Source organism: Anolis carolinensis, chromosome 1 (assembly GCF_035594765.1).
Source record: "Anolis carolinensis isolate JA03-04 chromosome 1, rAnoCar3.1.pri, whole genome shotgun sequence".
NCBI classification, from domain to species: domain Eukaryota; kingdom Metazoa; phylum Chordata; class Lepidosauria; order Squamata; family Dactyloidae; genus Anolis; species Anolis carolinensis.
The window spans coordinates 128,905,633-128,929,640 of record NC_085841.1 but is presented as its reverse complement, the minus strand read 5'-3'; the positions used below and the strand labels follow the sequence as shown (position 1 = coordinate 128,929,640).

The following is a 24,008-nucleotide window of genomic DNA, read 5'->3' as shown; positions in this document are numbered from 1 at the left end:
AATTTTTTTTTTGTAATTAGTACAGTTTTTTTTCGAGGGGGGTGGCATGTTAGTTTTGTGTTCTGTGCAAATATATTTATTTGTGTGCTTTATTTTAATAGGTACAGTAGAGTCTCACTTATCCAACATTTGCTTATCCAACATTCTGGATTATCCAACACAGTTTGCCTCCCGCCCTGATCCACAACTGTTTCTATAGACAGTAAGGATTGAACTTTTTATGGATTTAATTTCTGACAATGCTGCTTCTGTAAGTTCATTTTATGCAATTTGTAGACTAGCCAATGTTTTTTAGACTTTTTTTTTCAATATATTGCAATGTTTTGGTGTTAAATTCATAAATACAGTAATTACTACATAACATTACTACATAACATGGACTGCTTTTTCTGTCGATTTGTTGTAAAACATGATGTTTTTGGTACTTAATTTGTAAAATCATAACGTAATTTGACGTTTAATAGGCTTTTCCTTAATCCCTCCATATTATCTAACATTTTCACTTATCCAACATTCTGCCGGCCCGCTTATGTTGGATAAGTGAGATTCTACTGTACTTAGCAGTAGTGTTTGTAACTGTAGTTAGTAGGCTAAATGTAGATGTGCAGTTTTAAAAATCACATAACAAAAACTTATTTATATGTTCTATTTTTGTAACTATATCTTTTTCTTTTCTGAATAAAAATTATTAGAGGAGGGCCCATGAATTTCTAATGGCCTTCTTTGTAAGAATAAAAAGTTCAAGCCTCATAGGCCTCTTACATTGCATTACTTTAGACAAGTTAGCAAAAATGCAGCTCTTTAGGTATTTTATTGGCTTTTTATGGGGACCTGTCTATTTTCCTGAGAAACAAATAGATCATTTTACCTGGAGAAGCCCTGAAAGCAGTTTTGTTCTGCCTTGCAAAATTTCTCAGATTCCCTGGAGAGGAGAGACGTAATATTAGTTCCACCTGTGCAAAGCTTGATGGTACATCTTCCAGTGCAGGATTTCAGATGTAAATGGTTTTGGTTCTCCTTAAAATTTTAAAGATTGCTTTTGATTGTCATCCATATTCCAATGCAGAGCTTTGCAAATGTTTTGTGTTAGTGACACACTTTTTAGACATGCATCATTTTGCGACACTATAATTCAGTTTTACTAGCAAACCGGAGGTTAAACCAACCCCTTATAAAAGATAAATAAATAAATAAATTGTAATAGAAAAATGTATTACAGATCTCACAAAAACTTTTCATGTATATATTTTTTATATAGTTGTTTCTTCTGGCTGGGAGGAGGCGAGACAGGCAATGGCTGAATGTGCTCAGAAGGGCTCTCAACAGCCTCTCATTGAGCTGTCGTCCCAGCACCAACCTTATGCAGGGAGAAGGATGAGACACACTGTGGCTGTGAGCATGCCAGAGGGCTCTCAGCTGCTTCGTGCCTTCCTCCCCCATGTTTTGCACAAGGACATGGCAGGCCACTGTGTCCTTATGCCCAGAGGTCAGGGAAAATGAGGAACGCCTGAGGTAAGAGCCCAGGGGGCCACATCCAGCCCCTGGGCATTAATTTGCCCATGCCTGAGTTAAATTGGATAAAAAGTGAATACTGCTGCGAAAACTGTTAGGGTTTAAAAAGCGCTCAGAAAATGGAGATAGGACTTGGTAAAACTCCTGGGCTTTCCAAAAATGGGGTGTGGAGCAAATTTCAGTCCAATACCCACTTTATTTCATTGCTTCAACATTCCCAATCACTTTCCCCCACTTTGAGTGCTTATGCATTAAAGAAAATGAACTTCTCCAAGTTTTCATCTTCCTGAAATGTGAAACAAATAGATTTCTCTTTTCTATCTTGAGAGCTCACATCCATTGGGATAGCAACTGGTAGAGTGAGAAGGTGAAACAACTAGAATCTCCCTCTATCACAGTCATTGATCTGACAGTTTGAACTGAATCAAACAGTAAACAATAAATTGTTCTGTTTTCTTTTTACAAACTCACATTGTCTCTTAGCTTCCTTTTCTTCATACCTTCTGCTTAATCCAGATCTACATTACCCCAGAAAGGAACCTATCTGCTGGTTTTTAAACAATAGGTTCCACAGTGGTATCTGTTATTTTATGAAATCAAGTTATTCCTCCACATGTGTCTTTAGCAGCAGGTTATTTTTGACCCATTTAAGGTAATCCACCCTTTTTTAAGGCAATCAAATCTAGCCTAAAGAATCTTTTGTTACTTCCTAACTGGGCTTCAAATTATCTTGGCATGGTTTGCATGCAATCTCCCTTGTACTGCAATCTGCTTAAATCTATAATGAGGACCATGTAATCCCAATTTTATCCCAGTGTATCCGTCCCAAGTGGAATTCGCTTTCTTGCAGTGTGAATACATTGGTTCACTTTCCAATCTCGGTAGCAGGAGAAATTAAGCTTGTTCCATCTTCTACATGACATCCTTTCAGATACTTAAAGATGGCTATCATGCCACTTTTCAGTCTTCTCCAAGCAAAATTATACCGGGTTCCCTCAGTTGTTGCTCACAAGACTTGGCTTCCAGATCTTTAATGAATGTCTGCACATGTTCTATCATGTCAATATCCTTCTTGAATTGTGATGTGCAGAACTGGACGCAGTATTCCAACTGAGGTCTGATGAAACCAGGATAGAGTGGGACTATTATTTCTCTTGATTTCCTTGTACTGAACTGTAAGAACCCTATATTTTCTGCTAACTCGATTTTTTGTTCATGTTTAAGTAATATATTTTCTGCAAATAAAAGAAGTGAAAGACCAAGCCATTGTATTTTTTTTACCTGTAATTTCCCTATCGTTATGTGTGCGTATGTATGTATGTATGTATGTATGTATGTTGGTGTGGGAGGCATGAGCTAGTGCCATGCACCTTGCCACCCCCAAATATCTCACTTAGACATATGATTGCTCACCTAAATGGTTGTTTATGGAGCTGGTGAACAAAAGAGATAAAGGAAAAGGTGCCCTGAAGAGACACATTCAAACTTGGTATTTGGATGTTTTAAAAAATGGAAACAACACACAGAGTAAAATATAGGATTTGATGTCTGATGGTGAGGGGAAGAACACTTTAGCTCTTTCCTGTGCTGAAGAAAGTGGCACCAACTACATACCATGATTTAAACAATTGTGTATTTTTTGCTTTTAAAGAACTGATCCCTTAAACAAATTCACTGCATAACAATAATGCAAGCAGGAAAACAAGAGCAGGGGGTTATACAAGAGGTAGAATGCTGCTAGGCATCATTATTCCAATTCCATATAAGATGTTACTAAGAATAGGAATTTTTTCTACTTCTTCTTACCCTTCCTTCTTTTGAAGTGCTGTGATAGTAGGAAGGGTGGAGGAAAACAGGAAAATCTTGAATGCTCTCAAATGGGTGCCAGGTTAGAAGAGCCAGTCAGCTCAAATAGGCCACAACACAGCAGGAGATTTTCCCTCATAAACTTCGCAGTTTTAAAAATAATCAGTAAATCATGTATTTCTTTAAGTCATATTTTGACATTGTAGAACATATTTTAGATTAGGTCAGGGGTGGAGAAACATTCATCTGATGGGCTCATTTTGGAGTCTCTGAAGCTCTCCAAAGCTAATGGAACGTCCAATATTTTAAAATGTGAATTCAAATCTAAGCCTTTGGAAATGTAACCTGAAGTACTTTCTTGCAAAAATCCAAAGATCCTGCACAAATACCTGGATCTATTTTGGTAGCACAAATGTGTAGCTGTTACAAAGAACTTTGGCTATAATGGAAGAAAAGGAAGGTGGGAAAACAATGGAAGAAAAGGAAGCGGATAAAAACCAAAAATGGTACTATAGGTCAAAGGTATGTAAAATAGCAGCATATAGTTTTGCAGAATCCAGAAGTGGGATTCATCATCAGAATAGCCCGTGACAAATTGTGTGAAGCCTAAACTCCCTTTAGTATTGTCCCCCACATAATAGCAGCCTAGCAGCCTCCAGATGTTTTGGGCTTCAGCCTTTACAAACTGCAGTCTGCATGAACAATGGTCAGGGATTATGGGATCTGTAGTCCTATCTGGAGGATATCATACCGCTCACTTGATACATAAAACATTAAAATGTTGGTAGAAGGGGAAGTTTTTGTGTCCTTCAGATTCAGCCTGTACTTCCTTCTCCACTCCTCTTTATAGGAGATGACTCAGCAGCTGAGACAGCCCTTGTTAGCACTTTCTCTTGATTTTAAGACTCTGGATAACCCCATTATGACCTATCAAACTAGGCTATTCAGTCTCCCAAATAAGCATCTTATCTGCAGTTTGCCTATTTTAAAGTTACTGTTATACTTAGCAAGATGAGTTCATGCCCTGAGGATGTGAAACTTGTTTATATCAAATCAGGAGACTTTACTTTCAGCTCTCTCTGTATATGAAGCAGTTCAAATAACCGTTCAAGGACAAGTACCCTCTTGCATCAGATCTGAATGTTTTAAAGCATCAGATTGACCTAGATCAGAGTGAGAAAAAAAATTGACAAGCTTCGTGTGTATGTGTGTGTGTGTGTGTGTGTTGTTATAGAAAAACAGCTCCTAGGTAAAAAACATAGTTCAACTCCTCTTATGTCTGCTTTGTCTTTAGTGATAAACAAATCATGCTGTTCTACACACAGAATCCACTTGTCCTTGATATTAAGTAAAATGCAGCAGAGCCCTGGGAAGATTTGTTGGAGCTGAAAGCAGGCTTTATAATTTAGTTTGGAGACTCAACGTGGCATAAACCATTGCATATAGATCTATATACTGACGTCCAAAGTCATAAAAGAAATAAAACAAGAATTTATTACATTGCATTTTCGATTTCACAAAACATTATTTCTAAAATTAGATTTCAACATTATTTATTACATTAGCTCACTTAGGGAACGCAACTGCTGAGCAATTAAAGACTGACATCATTAAAACATGATGACCCTTCCATTTTATAAAAAGCGAAAACTGTCATTACCTTACTAAAAAGGAAGACTTAGTGAAATCCTAGAGATATCCACTCAGAAATAAGTACTGCTGCATCCTGTAGGATTTATTCCCAGAGAAGTGCATGAAGCAAGCAGAATATTGTGGCTATCTATAGACTTTATTGCACAGGAAGACAAATTGGCATTGAAGCCCAACACCATTGCATCCCATTGCTGGTCTGCCTCTTCCCTGTGATTTTCCTGTCCCCAGCTATTCCATCAATAGCTCCTAGTCTTTCAACATTCCCATCACTTATGCTGGTTTCAGAACATTTCTCACATCCAGTGATTTTTGGGAATTTCTAAAAGTTTTTACGAACAACATTAAAAACCTACAAAATCTATCTCCTTGAATTTCTATACAATGATACAACATAACCAGGGTATCACCTTCCCCCCTCCAAGTTTTAGAAAGATTTGCTCATCCACTGCTTTTTAGGGAATTTTAAACAACATAAATTTAACAGTACTATTTCACTCAAAGACCCTAGGGGTCATCCAGCCCAACCCTCTTCTGTCAAGCACAGTCAAAGCATCCCCAACAGATGCCCATTCAGCCTTTGAAATAATACTAGTAATAGGAAACCTACTAGGAAAGTTTGGAATTACTGCCTTTCAACTTTTTCTACCTTACAGGGTTGATTCAACTCCAAACAGTCCCCTTTTATTTCAGAATCACTTTAGAGAATGAAAATGGATTTCCTCTCACAAAAACCTTCTAAACCCGATCTACTGACCTATCCATTTCCCATCGGTGTGTGTGTGTGTGGGGGGGGGGGGGGGTATTTAACTAGAGCACAGTTGAATCCCAACACATGGCACTATAATAATACAGCTATGTCCATTCTCTTGCATCTGCTTCATCTAATAACAGCAATAACACACTGTGATTGTAATTTGTTTTGTTTTCTAGTGATCACCCACCCTCTTTTTGGGACGTTTGGCGGTAGCAGCGGGGCAACCTTTTCTCTCCCTCCCTAGGCAGCAGTTCATGGGCCCCAAGCAGGAAATCAAAGACCTGGAGCTGCAGTTCATGCGCAGGGAGGAGGAGAAGGAGGCACAAGGCAGTAAGCAGAGAGAGTGTGAGAGAGAAAACAAGAAAGCAGTATCCCGCACTGCCCTCCTCGCCTTTCCTCCCTCCCTTCCCTCTCAGTTTCTGTCTGTCAGCCGACCATGTGCCAGAGGGGCTTCTTCCTTGCCCAACTAGGCATCCTTCCTTCCCTCCCGCTTGCCCCGGCCCCACTTGCCACCCCCTTTGAGGAAAGAGTGGGGCTCTTCCCTCAACTCTGGGCCTCACCATCTTCCTTGAGGCCTCTTGAGGGAACCAAATCCAGCCCTTTGGGAAAGAAGCAGCACCCACGATGGAGACCTGGAGCCACTTACAAGCAGGGCCAGCCCTAGGTAATTTTTAATTTTCAAGTGTAAGCAAACTGTATTTTTGCCCCCCCCCAACCAATCACTGAAAAATAAAAGGTAGAAGGTAGAGGTGAATAGAATATATATGTATTAACAAGGAGCCCTGGTGGCGAAGTGTGTTAAAGCATTGAGCTGCTGAACTTGCAGACCAAAAGGTCCCAGATTCAAATCCCGGGAGCGGAGTGAGCGCCCGCTGTTGCTCCAGCTTCTGCCAACCTAGCAGTTCGGAAACATGCCAATGTTAGTAGATCAATAGGTACCGCTCTGGCGGGAAGGTAACGGTGCTCCATGCAGTCATGCCAGCCACATGACCTTGGAGGTGTCTATGGACAACGCCGGCTCTTCGGCTTAGAAATGGAGATGAGCACCAACCCCCCAGAGTCAGACATGACTGGACTTAACGTCAGGGGAAAACCTTTACCTTTACTATCACATATGGTCCCTGCATATGTGTGTGTGTGTGTGTGTGTGTGTGTGTGTGTGTGTGTGTATACATATATCTTATATATACAGTAGAGTCTCACTTATCCAACATTTGTTTAGCCAACTTTCTGGATTATCCAATGCAGTCTGCCTTTTAGAAGTCAGTATTTTTGTAGTCAATGTTTTCAATACATTGTGATATTTTGGTGCTAAATTCGTAAATACTGTAATTACTACATAGCATTACTGCACATTAAACTACTTTTTTCTGTCAAATTTGTTGTATAACATGATGTTTTGGTGCCTAATTTGTAAAATCATAACCTAATTTGATGTTTAATAGGCTTTTACTTAATCCCTCCTTATTATCCAACATATTTGCTTATCCAATATTCTGCTGGCCCATTTATGTTGGATAAGTGAGACTCTACTGTACATAGACATAACACACAATGTGGAGAATATGTGGCAAGGTAGATACATAGGTAGGGAGCCACAGCGGAGGAACCTTCCCGGGAGCAAGGCCTAATAATAATAATAATAATAATAATAATAATAATAATAATAATAATAATAAAAATCATCCCAGCAAAGGATTCCTCCAGGCAGGAAGTAGCCAAGCTTTGAAGCTGAAAGGCTATTCACTGCTAATCAAGGTGGGCAATTGAAACATTCACACCTGCCACCAACAGAGAAGAGCTCTTTCTTTCTCCCTCCCTGGACCTTCTATTTTGCTGGTTGTGAGCCTTTTATTTTATCCGTTTTAAACTTATTTTGATGCAGAATTTTAAAAAATGACTCTACATCCCCCCTTTATTTTCTTTCATCCCCGTGCTCTCCTCCAGATCCATTGCTTGTTCTAAAACTCCGCCAAAAGTCCAGTTCTTCATGTAAATTCCCATTTTCTTTTTATAATACTTTTCCTTAAAAAGCCGCTGATAGGAATTGTGGGAGTTAACGTCCAAAACATCTGGAGGGCTAACGTTTGCCCATGCCTGGTATAGATTCATATAATTCAGTTCAAAGCAGATAATCTGGGGGCTCTTCGAGACAGTCCCTATATCCCAGGACCGGACTGCAGATTTTCTGTTTATCCCAGATTATCTGGCAGTGGGGACTCATATCATCCAGTTTAATGCAGAAAACCTGGGATCAGATCCTGGGATCTAGGGCCTGTCTGGAAAGGATCCTGGATTATTTGCTTTGAGAATCTGGATTATATGGCAGTGTAGATCCAGATTTAGAATATAAAGTTCTTTCTTCTGTGTGTGGTACTGAAATAATGAACCCTTCCACACAGCCTGAAATAATGAACCCTTCCACAGACTGTTGCAACTGGCCACCTTGATTAGCATTTAATAGCCTTGCAGCTTCAAGGTCTGACTGCTTTCTGCCTGGGAGAATCCTGTGTTAGGAGGTGATTAGCTGGCCCTGATTGTTTCATGTCTGGAATTCCCCTGTTTTTGAAGGTAGTTCTTTATCTACTGTCCTGATTTTAGATATTTTTAATACTTTTAGTTTTTAAATAGTGGTAGCTTGATTTCTGACAACTACCATGTCAGACTACACAGAGAAGCCATTGACATCCACAAGCATATGGATAATTTCAACAAAAAGGAGGAAATATGAAAATGAGCAAAATCTGGCTACCAGTATTTTAAAAACAGGACGGTAAATAAAGAACAACACTCAGAAAACAGAGAAATTCCAGACAAAAACAATCAGGGCCAGCTAACACCTCTCAACAAAGGATTCCCCCAGGCAGGAAGCAGCCAGACCTTGAAGCTGCAAGGCCATTCAATGACAATCAAGGTGGCCAATTTCAACATTCACACTTTCCTCAAACAGACAAGAGTTCTTTCTCCCACCCTGGACATTCCAGATATATAAACCCCTCTTGCCTAGTTTCTAACAGACTTCACAAGCTCTGAGGATGCCTGCTATAGATTAAACGTGCAAGCGTTTAATGAATGAACTCAGTTAGCATTGACATGGATTGGATTTAGGCTTTTGCACAAGGTCTGATGGATGATTGGTATATATATTTGGTGTTGCAGTGTGTTAAATTTTTATATACTGTATTTTACTATGTTATTTAATTATTTTAACTGTTTTATTCTTATTGTATTGTATTATGATGTACTGGTAGTGATCCTACCAGTTGTGCAAGCCGTCTTGAGTCCCCTCGGGGAGAAGGGCGGGGTAGAAATATTGGAAATATAGATGTAGGCGAAACATCAGGAGAAAATGCTTTTGGAACATGGCCATACAGCCCGGAAAATGCACAACAACTAGTGCTACAGCTGTTGCTGCAAGTCACGAGTGCCCAGCCATGGGCACACTTGGCCCTTCCCTCCCTCCCTTCCTCCAGCTGTTTTGCAATTCAGCTCCCACCATTCCTCCTAGGGGAGGTGGGATGGGTCTGGCGCAGCACCTTTGCCTCGCCTCCTTCCTCTTCCTCTGCCTGCTGCTGCACCAGAGCCTATGCCAGAGCCATAGCCCAGCTGCGTGCTTCTTCCTCCTCCGCCTTCGACTTCCTAGTGCGGAGAGGTTCGCAAGTGAACCCGGGAGGAGGCGGCGGGGGTGCATGCACGTGCACGGGGGGGGGGGGGCGTGCGCACACATGGGGGAGCTCCTCAAGTGCGCTCCAAAGAGAATGGCGCCACAGGCAACTGCCTGGTTTGCATTATGGGTGAACCGCCCCTGCTTATAAGACTTACATAACTCTTCCAAAAAGTCATAGGTGAGTGTTTTGAATCTTAAGTTTTTTGCGTGAGTGCTGCTCACAGTTCAGAAATTGTGTTGTATGTAAAGATCTTACGAAATAGATCTGACATACAATGCACAAACAACTTTTTATACAGCCCTAATGGCAACATCATTAACACCACTACTATATAGAACTACTTAATCATATTATAATATCAAATAAATATAGAATATGCTGATTATATGTGAACATACTATATATCTTTTCACTTTTCTCTCTTATCTAAATTTCTGACTATTTCAAATCTTTATTTTTAACTTTGTATTAATAAATCTTAATAAAGATTACAAAAAAAGTCACCACATTCCCTTCTTTCTGTCATGACTTCATTTTGACTAAAGAATAAATGAGAACTGGAATATCACCCCTTGTTTTACAAGCCTCATTAATAATTTCATTCCCTACCATGCTGTTCCAGTGTCCAAAACACTTGAACTCTGACACGAGTGTGTCCTTCATTGGTAACTCAGTAGCATACTCAGTTTTACTGACCGTGACAGCTAAAAATGAAAAATAAAAAGCCCTAGTCATTGTGATTCCCAGATAGTACAGATATGTACTAAATCCCTCCAGCAGCAAGCTGTGTTTCAGCAGGATTTACCAAGAAGTCTGATGGTCACTTATTCCTGGTTTCTCCTCTTTTTTCCCCTAGAAATGTAATCTAAACCCACAAGAAACAATGTGCAAAGAGGACTGCTTTTGGTATCATGCTGATTTTTCTTCAGCAAAGTATACCAAGTTCTGCATATAATAGAAATAATTTGTTCAAAAATATTACCATCAAATCTCTACTAACCAGTAGGTGATCTTGAATTTTGTTAGAAGCTTTCCTTTTTCTCCTCTTCTTTTTATCTTGAATAAAAACACCTTATGAGGTTGTACCAAGACATTTTAAGAACAAAAGACTAGGGATAGGAAACTTTGAGAGTTAAGATGAACAGTTTGATGACAGAGTCATCATTGCCTAGGCACATTTATTTACTTGGCTCTTAAATATTTAATTTCTCCCAAATGCATTCCTGAACAAATAGGTTTTTTAAACTTTTGAAGCATGCCAATCCCCCCTGCAATCAGCATTCAGTCAAATTTGTGTGAATGTGCAACATGCCTGTGGCTCTGTCATATTGGCTGGACTTCTCTTGGGTGGTTATGAATGCATAAACAATAGTCATATATTTAAAACTGCTTTATATTCACAATATCTATATATTCTTTCCTTTAGAAGATATAGAGTGATATGTAACCCCCCCCCCCCCAATCTCCACTAACTAAGTAGGAACAGCAGTAGTTAATGGATGTCTATTCACCTCGAAGTGGCTGACTGACATTCTCGGTTCACCTCAAGTGAGTGATCTCTTGTCTCAATGGGAATGATTGTGAGTCATGACATTATGACACCTTAACCTTCTCCCATTTTCTTACTATCTTTGTATGCCATCCCACAATGCACAGCCACTTCCAGTGTCTGCCCCTGTGAATCCATCTTGCCAGCATATGAAGACGGTAAGAAGACTCCAATTTCAGGAGTTGGGTGTTCCCAACTCCTGACTGAAGAAAGCTGCAGGAAGTGGAGAAAAGTGGGAATCCCCAAAGACACAACTTGCCAAGGTTTATTTATTTCGTGTCAAAAGCATTGGTACAGCAAATACATTTCAAATAATGGAAATAAAATAAAAAGGAAAAGAAATCACAAGCAACTAAATAGTTTTGGGCCAAAAGCGGGCAACAGCAACCGCATTGTCTGTAGCTTTAAACAACTCCTCCTCTGTACATGAGGCAGGGCATTGTGGGCAAGCATACATATGCTGAGTTGTTTGTTCAGCTCCACAGTCACACAAGGTGGAGGATTCCTCCAGGTAGTGCCACCTTGCCAAGTTGTCTTTAGATCTGCCCACTCCACTTCTGAGTCTGTTCAGGGACTTCCAAGTTGCCCATTCCTGGTTTGCCCCTGGAGGAAGACCCTCATGGGGGGCCATCCAGTTAGAATTGCCAGGTTTAGCTGCCCAGAGGGACACCCTTGCTGTTGCTGGAGGAACATCAAGAGGAGTGGTGGTACTCATGAAGCCCTTCCTTGATTTGAGTCTGGTGGGAGGAGGGTGATGGTCATGCAGTGGGTGGCTTTCACAATGTTCGACCTTTTTTCTCTCACCGTTAGCAGCAACTTCCCGTCGCATGTCAGGAGGGGCAATGCCAGTTAACTTGTAGAGTTTATCAACAGGTGTAGGTTTAAGGCATCCCGTGATGATTCTGCATGTTTCATTCAGTGCTATGTCCACCTGCTTTGCATGGGCAGACTTGTGCCAAACAGGACAGGAGTACTCTGCAGTTGAGAAAGACAAGGCCAGGGCTGATGTTCTTACTACTTGTGGGTCTGCACCCCATGCGCTTCCAGTCAGTTTCCGCAGGATGTTATTGCGTGCAGCTACTTTGTGCTCGGTGTTCATGCAGTGTTTCCTATATGTTAGTGTTCGGTCTAAGGTGACACCAAGGTATTTAGGATGGAAACAGTGTTCGAGCTCTTGGCCTTCCCAAGTAACTTTCAGTTTCCTGTTGGCTTCACGGTTACGTAGGCGGAAAGCACACACTTGTGTCTTGGCAGGGTTAGGCTTCAGGTGGTTCTCTTTGTAGTAGCTGGAGAGATCTTTCAAGGCATTGGTGAGTTGCTTTTCAACTGTTTCAAAATCTTTTGCTTGTGTTGTAAGTCCAAGGTCATCAGCATATATAAAGCTCTTTGTGAGTGGTGGTTGTGGCTGATCGTTCGTGAAGATGTTAAATAAGGTTGGTGCAAGAACGCTGCCTTGGGGTAAACCATTCTTTTGCCTCCTCCATCTGCTTTTCTGGCCCTGAAACTCCACATAGAAGCTGCGGTTTTCTAAGAGGGTTTGGACTTTGACTTTTGTAAAGTCATAGTCCCGGGTGATATGGTAGACTTTATGCAGCATTTTTCTATGTTGCACCGTGTCATAGGCTGCCGTAAGGTCCACAAAAACTGTTCCCGTGATGCAGCCTTTCTCGTAGCCTTCCTCGATATGTTCAGTCAGATGAAGAATTTGACCTGTACAGTTTTTCCCTGGTCTGAAACCTGCTTGTTGTGCAATAAGCTTGGGTTCGATAACAGGTCCTAGTCGATTTAATAGCATCCTCTCATAGACTTTATATAGATGACATAAGAGGGAGATTGGTCGATAGTTCCTGGCATTGGAGGCATCTTTACCAGGTTTTAAGATGGCAATTATCTTAGTTTTCCTCCATGCTCTGGGAATCTGTTTGTGTGCCAGGCATTGATTGTAGAATTTCCAAAGCCAGTTTTCAGCTTTGGGGCCCAAGTGTTTGATTTGCTCCATCATCAGGTCATCTAGGCCAGGTGCTTTACCAGTCTTACATCGCTTGATGGCTTCTCTGAGTTCTTTCAGGTTTAGAGGAGAAGACAACTGGTGGGTTTCAAGTTCTGGCACCCTGTTGATTTTCATCTTTATTCTGCTGCAGTTGGTTTTCCCATTCTGAATTATGAGCTATCTGGTCTGGTGTCACGTTCGCGTGTCCAGGGTTGACCAGAGGGTCACTATACAGGCGTCTCAGCAATTGCCGGGCTTTTCGGCTACTCTTGGGCATGTCCAGGTTCTCAAGCAGCTCTATCCAACGGTCTTTCTTAGCATTAGCTAAGGCTGTAGATAGTTTTTGGCCTGCTGCTATAGTCCCATCACTGTATGGGTTCTCTTGAAATAATCTGAGATATTCTTGTAGCTGATTTAGTGATTCTTCATTTAGGCCTGGTAGGTAGCTTGTACGACAGCCTCTAGGGATTGAGAGCCTTGAGGATCTTTTCACAGCTTCTACGAACAGGTCATAATTTTCTATAGAAGGTTCTATATCAGAAATAGCAGCTTCCAAGGTCTCTGTAAACTTTGTCCAGTTAGCTTTATTGAAGTTATATCTTCTGCGGAATGGGACACTTTTCGGTCTTACAGCTGCATATGCTACGCAGCATATTGGTCTGTGTTGTGTGTTAGGTATAGGGTTTAATACCCTTTTGGTGCATTGGTGGCTTATGCTTTCCTTTACAAAAATCAGATCAGGGTTATTAAATGATGGTGGTAATTTACTGTCATGAAGGAGGCTCATTCTACTATTGTCGGCCCATGTTAGAACTGCTTCGCCATTTCTATCATCTTTGTCATAGCCCCAGACACAGCTGTGGCTATTGAAATCTCCCACAACAAAATGGGCTTCATGATTGTGGCAACTGGTTGGGGGTGTAAAATAGAAATCAGCCCCAGGTAGTTTATAGAGTGATGATACGGTGCAACTATCAAGTTCCACAGATAAGATTTCAATGTTGTTCACTTCTGTGAGGGAAGTTGCAGAGATTGCTACACCAGATCGTACAAAAATGGCACTGCCATATTGTCTGTGAGGTCGTTCCACTGCCAGCTGCATTCCAAGAATTTTTGGTCTTCTCATTGTAATGTCTCTGTGTGTTTCCTGTATACATAGGATGTCACATGAGATGTCCTCAGACATTTTGGCTAATAGTTCTTCCTTAGCAAGTGACAAACCTTCTATATTAATAGACATAATCGTTAGCAATGGTCTTGATAAAGACCTTTGGTATTCATCCATTCATCCAATGCTTTTGGGGTGGAAAGATCGGCCGCTTACAAGAAACGTTGCCCAGGGGACGCCCGACTGAATTCACTCAATCTTCGGGGAGGCTCTTTCCATGTCCCCCAAGGGACACTTGCCAAGGTAAGATGGATCCCCATACTACAAGATGCTTTCCCCGCTCCTTGCCCTTCCCTCCCGCCTGAGGGATAATGGCCTAAGCCACTTCCTGAGAATAAGAATTGATTCTTTTGATCACAGCAACTGCTGTGATTGGGGAGTCAAGTCAGAATTCACTGTGTAGTTATTTAACAAACTGTTGTTCTGTAGCAATGTAGTAGAACAAATACTTTAGCATGTACACAACAACACTGCCTCATGTCAGCTACATTGTTAGCATCAGTAAATTCAAAATACGGTGACAATGCTAGAAAAGGAAAGAATTTTAGAAAACATTAAAAAAACGCATCTTGAGAAATCCTTAGAAAAAGATTGCTATACTGACCAGGATTTATTTTGCACAGGAAACAGCATTTTCTTTTCAGAAAATAATACATCTACACAGGCTTGCCGTTATTGCCAGCTTCTCTGCTATAGATTGAACAATCTAAAAGAGTTCATTCCCAAACTGAATTTTAGGACGCTGGAATTACATGGAAGACAATATTAAGCTGATAATTGGGCAAATAATAATGGATAATGTTCTGCCTTTAGAGAATATTTCTGCTATTTATCCCCTCCAAATAGGTTCTGCTCCAAAAGTGATCCACATTCTCATGCAAAGAGATCCCTCAGGCGTAGCAATATACACAGCTCTGATACTTTCTCCACCTAATTTGAAAGGTTCTTTCCTCTGTTTCTGCTGTACAATTAAGCCCATAAGAAGCAGACTCTAATAAAAGGTTTCCAAAGGAAATGTCAGAAGCAAGTAGTTTGGAAGCTCCCAAATAAACTCAAAAGTAATCTGAATCATAGTTTATATTCTGCCTGTTTTTCTTCTTACATTTTTGTTGCCTTGTTATGTGCCTTCAAGTTATTTCCAAATTGTAATGATCCTAATCATAGGATTTTTGACAAGGTTTATTCAGAAGAAGTTAACCATTGCCTTACTTTAAGGGTAAGCGAATATGGCATGCTCAAGTTTTTCTGTAGCTGAGCAAGGGTTTAAACCTTGGTCTCCAAGAGGCTTAGTCCATTCATCACTTGGCCATTTACATATATATTATTTGTATTTACATTCATGTTCTAAAATGTTTGGGTTGTTAACTCTATAGAATATAATCCATGAACTCTTATCAATAGTTTAATCACCCCTTTTCAGGATTGACAAGATTGACAAGGCTCATTATGAAATATCTTACAAAAGTGAGGGATACTGGTGACAAGTTCAAAAGTAACTTTTTCAAACTCAAAGTGGGCTGTCTTTTGCTGTGCTCCTCTAGCACGTTTCAATTTTTATTTGATTTTAATCTCAATATATAAATGCACTATGCAGCCCAATTTTATGCAGGTAAATGCCAGGGAGATCAGTGAAGCTTCCTTCCTGGTAAACTTACTTAGGATGGAAGCCCAGGATATTTTATGTTAGTCACAGTCAAGTCATTTCTTTCCCACCTCTGTAAATATTGCAAAGGTTACGTCTGCCTGATAACCTGCAAAAATAGCTTTGTTGAAATGGCAAGACAAGCCAATCAATTTAAATCAGGGCTTATCCAAACAATGAGTTCAAAGAGTGGCTTTGGCCTTTTACAGAATAATTTTGCAAGTCCTGAATCAAATGAGATGGCGCATTATCCATTTTACATGTGATAGAATCCCTTGAAACAGAGATGTAGGGAGGGAGAGAAAATAGTCATGCTCTGCAATTCTTCTTGAGGCTAGTTGAAGAGTGTACATGTGCATGAGTGGAAGAACTTTTAGTGTTCATAATAATAATAATAATAATAATAATAATAATAATAATAATAATAATAATTTTATTTTTATACCCCGCCCCATCTCCCCAGAGGGACTCGGAGTGGCTTACATGGGGCCTTGCCCGACACAAACAGCAACAAAACAATGAACAAATATCCCAACAATAAAACATCAGCATCAATAAAACAGTCATAAAATCAACATACAGCATAGAATGTTAAAAACGGGAGACTAAAATACGGATCTGGGCCAAAGTGCAGAATGTTTCAAAATGTAAGAGGTAGTTTTACAGCTAAAGTAATCAATAAAGTGCAAGGTAATAATGGCAAAGTATCCTATTGTTGAGTGGGCAGATAGTTCGAACCTACAATAATTAATCATCGAAGGCCTTTTGGAAGAGCCAGGTTTTTAGGCTCTTCCGGAAGGAGAGGAAGGTAGGGGCCTGCCTGATCTCCATTTGAAAGGCTTCCTTTATAATGTTTCACCACAGGAGCAAATCCAGCGAGAGATTCAAAGTGAACAAAAACCTCACAACAATATTTGGTGTCCAGTGTTGTTTCCAAAGAAAGTAAGAACGCTTACTCAAGCTAATTCTGAGTCAAGCCTAAAGCCTTCCCAAGTGCTGTTATACACCATAATAGGCTCAGTATACCATTAAAAATAATAGTGGTTAATTTTCCTCAAAACATTGAGATATTTTGTTGAAGAAATCATAAACTGGAATAATATCAAGGCTGTTTGGTGAAAAATCCAAAGAGCCAGAAACATGCACAACATTTACTGTTTTCTGCATAAAATGTTGGTTTCATCTTGCATTAATACTTTTTATATTTTTTTCACAGAAAGTCCCAAAGTGAAAAAAATATTTTTCAAAAATTACAAAAACTCTTCTAATCTCACCCTGTAGGAAGAAAACCTTTGCAATTATTTCTTCTCCATTTGGAAATGGAATAAGCAAAGATATAGCACTTTGCCTATTCCTTTCTTCCTGTTATCTTACTTCTTCCCACTGATTTTTTCCAGCAAGGAGATGCCATGATGTTGAGTAGGCTTTTTAAGTCCCTGGTTACTCAATCACACAAGATATATGGCTGTCATCAGCTATACTCAAGAGTCCACATTAGTGGTTTTGACTTCGGAGGATTTGATCATTTATTAATTTGATTAAATTGTTGTCTTTGGGAATTTCCAAGTCTCTCAGTAAACTGCTAGGTCCTCCAGTAAAATTCTGGTGGAAGTTGAATGCTGAAAGACCTAGAACTTCCTGGAGAGAATATCTCTGGAAGTTGGGGCAAAGAGTTGTGTTGGAGGACCTAGAGCAGAGCTTTTCAACCATTGCCTGTTGCTGACATACCTTTTTGCACATCAATCATTTTGCAATACAGTTATTCAGTTTTACCAGCAAACCGAAAGTTAAACCAACCCCCTTATAATAGAAACAGACACATATATAAAAAGTAATAGTGAAATGTATAGGAACACAACATATGTCATGATAACATTCTCATTTATATATTTTTAAGATATATTGGTTATTTCACATAGATTCAGAGGTTTATCATTATGCTCATGCAACATACCTACACACTGAAGCTGACACATGAAAATGAAGCAGCACAGAGTATGGAAATACCTGACCTAGAGATTCCTAGAGAGATGTTCCCTCAGGTAAAAAAAGTGTCCAGGTTGGTTCATGAAGTGCTCTGCTATGACTGACTTCTCTGGTTGAATTAGTCTGGATAAGAGGGATCCTCTCACCTCTGCAGGAGTCTACCATATACCATGCAGCTGTGGACAAGTCAACATAAGGGCAACCAAACACAGCAACAAGGAACATGAAAGGCTGCAGACTAACTCAGCCAGAGAGGTCAGCCATAGCAGAGCACTTGATGAACCAGCCTGGACACAGAATATTATTTGAGTACACAGATATGCTGGAACACTCTAACAACCACCATGTCAGACTACATATAAAAGCCATTGAAATTCACAAGCATGTGGACAATTTCAACAGAAAGGAGGAAACCATGGAAATGAACAAAATCTGGCTACCAGTATTAAAAAAACCCTCTAAGATCACAACAGTAAAGAACAACAATCTGAAAACAGAGGAATTCCATGCATGAAAAAATCAGGGCCAGTTAACACTTCCCAACAAAGGATTTTCCCAGTCAGGAATCAGCCAGGCTTTGAAGTTGCAAGGCCATCAAATGCTAATCAAGGTGATTACAATAATCGCACTTTCCTCCAACAGAGATGAGTTCTTTCTCCCGCCCTGGACCTTCCACAAATATATAAACATCTCATGCCTAGTTTCCAATATACCTCACAACCTCTGAGTATGCCTGCCATAGATGTGGGTGAAACATCAGGAGAGAATGTTTCTGGAGCATGGCCATACAGCCTGGGAAACCCACAGCAACATGATGGACATTATATTTATTTTTGCTCACTGTGATCTTTGATTCCATTCTGTTGGAATATATGCATATGTTCAGAGCTACCAGAGACACATGAGATTTTTTTTCCTATGGCCCCTGGCATCTTTATAACACCTCTGGGCCACATTGCCACTTGCAACTTGCATCCACAGCTGCCTCAGTCACAATGTGAGTTTAGATGGAAAAGGGAAGGGGTGAATCCCAGGAGCAGAAGTGGGTAGAAACCTCTCCTGAGCTTGATCTGAGCAGAATAGAACCTACATTAGTTGATAGGGATCTAATTTGAATAAGGTCTATATTCGCAAACTATCTACAGATCCTACAAACTATCTACAGATCCACAAAGAAAATCCAACAAATGCTATGGTCAGCAAAAGACAAGAGGGATCCTCTCTCCTCCGCAGGAGTCTACCTGATACCATGCAGCTGTGGAGAAGTCTACATAGGGACCACCAAACGCAGCGCACAAACACAAGTCAAAGAACATGAAAGGCACTGCAGACTAATTCAACCAGAGAAATCAGCCATAGCAGAGCACTTGATGAACCAACCTGGACACAGTATATTATTTGAAAACACAGAAATGCTTGACCACTTCAATAACTATCATGTCAGACTACACAGAAAAGCCATTGAAATCCACAAGCATGTGGACAACTTCAACAGAAAGAAGGAAACCATGAAAATGAACAAAATCTGGCTACCAGTATTAAAAAACTCAAAAATCAAAACAGTTAATAAGAAGCAACACTCTGAGACATGGGAACTAGGGGCAGTTAACAAAGAATGCCCCCAGGCAGAAAGTAGCTAGATGTAGACATTCAATGCAAATTAGGGTGATTAACTGGAACATTTAAGCTGGCTTCCAACTGACAAGAGTTCTTCGCTCACCCTGGACTTCCCACAGATATATATAAACAGTCCTTACTTAGTTTTTCCATACCTCACAACCTCTGAGAATGCCTGCCATAGATGTGGGCGAAACGTCAGGAGATAATACTTCTGGAACATGGCCACACAGCCCGAAAGACATACAACAATCCTTTGGCTTGAAGAGTTTGAACATGTTAGAATTTGCCAGTGTGGATGGAACTGCAATTTATCTTTTCACCACAGACAAGGAAATAATACAGGAAGCATAGGATAAAACTGGAGGATGGAAGAGTGCAAGCATGCAGCTAGTTCCCACTATATCAAAACAAATCTTAGTAGCTTCACAGGAACAAATCCAAAGTGCAGGAACCTATGATCATTTAGTTAATGCTTATAATCTCATTTTGAGAGTGAAGGACACTCTGAAAGATTGGATCTCGCTATATCAGTCTGCCAGATACTAAAGATTTATAGCAGAAGGCTTTATCTTGGTCTCATCACCATCACAGGCTTCCTTGGTGAAGACATGAAATGTTCTTAAATGGAAAGCTAGGCTGGTCCCATGTTCTTTTGCTGGCAGGTGAAGGCATTTCCATTTAAGTAAGTATTTCATGTAGAAGCAGAGGTGTTTTGTTATTGGGCATGTTCAACCTATTGTTTACCTTGTGTGTATTTTAAATTAATTGTGGTATGACTTTTAAATGTTTTAAATTGTGTGGTGAATGCTTTTGAATTGTTTTGGAAGCTACTTTGGATTTCTGGGAGAAAGGCAGCATACAAAATAAATAAAACGAAAGAAAACATGCTATCTCGCTTGTTTCTCTTTTGCTCTGCTGTGCAAGAACCACCATTCACTATGAAATGGCCATAATCCTCCCCAGTCCCTCCAGTAATTCAGCCTGTCTGTCCCATCAAGCAGCAATTAAAAGGAAGAAAAGCTTCCTTTGGTCTCAATGTACTGCTTGACCCTCACTTATAGTACCAGGAAAGGAATCTCTCAGTACAAGAATGAAATGTTCATGTATTTTAAAAACAACTCAGAGAGCAGATTGAAAATTTCACTGTAGGTCATCCAGAGCTACTGTGTTTCTGTGTCAGAGTTAAGAGGCTTAGCATTTTTGCCCTCTGCCTGCTGTGAAACAAAAATATTAGAGCTTTTCAGGGCTACACTTTATCTCCCAGTAGTCTTATCATAAACTATGAAATGGAGATCTGCGTTTTTGAGCTTGTGATTTAATTGCTTATTTAACAGCCTGTGGTTTCTCAGAGATGAAGTCTCCAGGAAGGTTTTTTGACATCTCAGTATCACCAAGCAATGGAGAAAAGAACCTTTAAAAATACAGCTAACCAGTATAGATGAAACAACTAACAACATTTAGGTATTAAACCTCCCCTGCCTCCGGGTGTGTGCATACATGTGAATTAATGAACAAATGAACAGCCTGGCATATTAAAATCTTTAGAATTCTCTAACATTTTTTCTCATGGTAGTTTATAAAAAAAATCCTTTGTGTCTGAGACAAACATTGTTCTCACTGCATAGCATTGTTGTAATTGCTGAACTCAGCAATTCCCACTTGGCATCATGCGGACTGGGATTAACCCTAATCTCCTATGAAATGGATTTATTATTGTGTATATGAATAAAAGAACAGCTCCTGTTCAATAAAAGTAGATGCATCCTCAGTGAACTCACTGATTCCAGCTCTATTGGGAGCAAATGCAACCAGAATAAGTTCTGTATATTTATTGCTTCAGAAAGCTCAGTCTTCTGAAATGCTTCTTCTTCAGCCTGGCTGCAGCAGATGGAGAGGTGAGAGGAAAGTTCATTTTATCACATCTGCTGAGAAACCAGTTCTATTACGCTCTACACCAACAGTAGCCATTCTGTGATGCAAGAAGCAGAGGGAGGCCCAGGATGAAGGAACCCTCCCTCAGCTAAGCTGCGAGACCACATCTCTGGTGGCTTCTCTTCCTGAATGGTTTCCTTTACAGCTAGTGGATACAATAACTTTGTAACTAAGGAGAAGTATCTGTGTTTTCCTCTTTCCTACTTCAACTATTTCATTTTTTACTGTATCTTTTAGATGACAATCCCGTAAACAAGTATTGCAATTTTTGTAGGCTTGCTAAAGATCTTTACAGTGTTAAAAAATTCAGAGGAATTTAAAACAACCAATATGTGTGGCAAATAATTACACAAACAATCAAATTAGTTAACAGTTGACTATCCCACAACTGTGGCACACAGGTTAAACAACTGAGATGCTGAAATTGCTGTCTGAAAAGTTGATGGTTCAAATCTGGGGAGCGGAGTGAGTTCCCAGTGTTAGCCCCAGCTTCTGCCAACCTAGCAGTTTGAAAATGTGAACAGATTAATAGGTACTGCCCCAGCGGGAAGGTAACAGTGCTCCATGTAGTCATGCCAGCCACATGACCTTGGAAGCATCTACGGACAACACCAGCTCTTTGGCTTAGCAATGGAGATGAGCAGAACCCCCCACAGATGAGCAGATGAGCTGACTTGATGTCAGCAGAAAACCTTCACTTTTACTTTACCCCACAATTATTTTATGAAGGAAATCAAATAGGCAAGGAATATATTTTGAAAATGAAACCCCAAAGTTCAATACTACCTTGTGCAAGTCCCACTGTTACGGCATGGATGATAGTCACAGACAGGAACATTGCAGTTCTCGATGTTCCTTCCTCCCAAAGCCTCATCAATGATGAACAGTTCTTTGTTGTTCACTTGGAATTCCCTTATGCAACCTCTGAAGCCATGAATCCGACCTGAGCCTGGGTGAATCTTAACATGATGAGGGACGTTTCCAAGGAATACTGGCCCAAAGCTAACCTGAAATTATCATTCAAAAATATCACTCACAACCATTGATATAGGGGGTGTTGGTTGGTAAAATGAGAGAAAGGCACACAGAAAGTAATGTTGTGAATCAGTTTAATCTAATCTATGCTTATTTAGTTATGACATAATAGCTCCATATATAGTGTATCTTTGGCAGAATTCATCAAGGTGGTTACAAATGTGTAACCATTGTTGTGCATAGTTACTTATTGTCTCTTGGCCAGACCCACTTAGCCACCATTTGTCAGGCAGCAGCTGCTGTGATCAACAGAAGTCTGTTTTCCTGCTGATTGAGAAGCAGTTAGTTGACGTGCCCATACTATCCTGTGAATTAACTCTAGTGTGATGACCAGAAGCAAGAGCAATGTCATCATCCTTCCTCACTCTGGAAATCACTCATGAGGGGAAATGGGAACATCAATCCCTTACTTTCCCATTGAGAGGAAAAGACTTCCATCTATTGCAGTGGCTGTTACCTGGCAATTTAAGATAAGGGGACTTTATGGTCACCATGTACTAGGGAATACATGGGGATCATGAATATGAAACAGTCATAGATGTGTAACACTAGGTTATACATTTGTAATTGTCTTTGTGATTTCCATCTCTTTTGTTTCAATCTGATTGAAAAAAGAAACACTGTGTTCAGTATGAAACCATTTACATCCACATACACTTTGAAAGCAATAATTGTTATGCAGGAGCACTGGTATTAATTTCAACACAAAATCCTAAGTGTCTACCATAAGTGGACACCACCAGGTGATTTAACAGGTTCATTTCAATTAATTTCTTTTTAAAAGTGAAATATGCTCTCAGTACCTTGTGAGAGACATTAAAACAGATATGCTAACATTAGAATTTGCAGGCTCACCTGAGTCAGCTGATGTTGCAGAGAGATTTCCTGACGTACAGGAGAACTATCATTTGCAGTCATTTCAATCAGGCCATAACCTTCAAGCTTGCTGAGGGGGAGTATATATCTGGAAGGAAGCACATAAATTCATGATTGTTTAAGACGTCATTAGGCAATGTTATAAAAATGCTCCACTGGCATGAGATGTTCAGCCTTTTGGAAGAAAGGCTGGGTTCATGCAGATGATAGTCAAGAGTAAGAGAATTTAGGATTGACAGTTGACTCACACAACTCAGAAGGAAATGAATAGGCAAACTGTGTATAAATCATCACTAAAACTTGAGGTCTATGAAAATTTTGACATTAATCCTGTTGTCCATCCACCAATGATCCCAATTGTAAGATGGACACTGAGTGGATAACATGAGTCAGAGTCCAGAAGACCAATGATTCAGATTGTTCTCCTGAAAAAAAAGGTTTCTGTTGTAAATTTTTCTTAGTGCTTCTTCTTGGAGCATTTGAAATGTATAGGGAATAAAAAAGTTAAGGCTGGAAATAATTTTGTACATGTGTAAGCAAATACTGATAAGCTGTAATGCTCACTGTGGCTGATATACACTTTCCATTGTGTAGGTGATTGTTGAACAAGTGCCATCAGCACTGAATGATAGGGAACGATATAGAGAGACATTTCCCTTTCCCTGGACTGCAAAGGAAATAGAAATGGAATGCAAAATAAGGGGCTATACCTCTGAGCATCAAGATTACACTGCGATAGACTTATCACAACTCATGAAGGATGCTGTTAATGTATACTCTGGCACTGAGCTTCAGAGATAAAGAAAAAGACAAGGTT

General features: G+C 40.0%; 1 protein-coding gene across 1 annotated transcript in view; it reads right to left on the bottom strand.

Annotated features, from left to right (window-relative positions):
- eys (eyes shut homolog) overlaps positions 1–24,008 on the bottom strand; it is an 804,562-nt gene that overhangs the window by 93,008 nt on the left and 687,546 nt on the right. Inside the window, exons 24-25 of the mRNA XM_062969072.1 lie at positions 23,171–23,279; positions 22,067–22,287 (exon numbers count right to left, since the gene is read on the bottom strand). Of these exons, the coding sequence (XP_062825142.1) occupies positions 22,067–22,287; positions 23,171–23,279 (330 nt within the window). The remainder of the gene's footprint in view (positions 1–22,066; positions 22,288–23,170; positions 23,280–24,008) is intronic.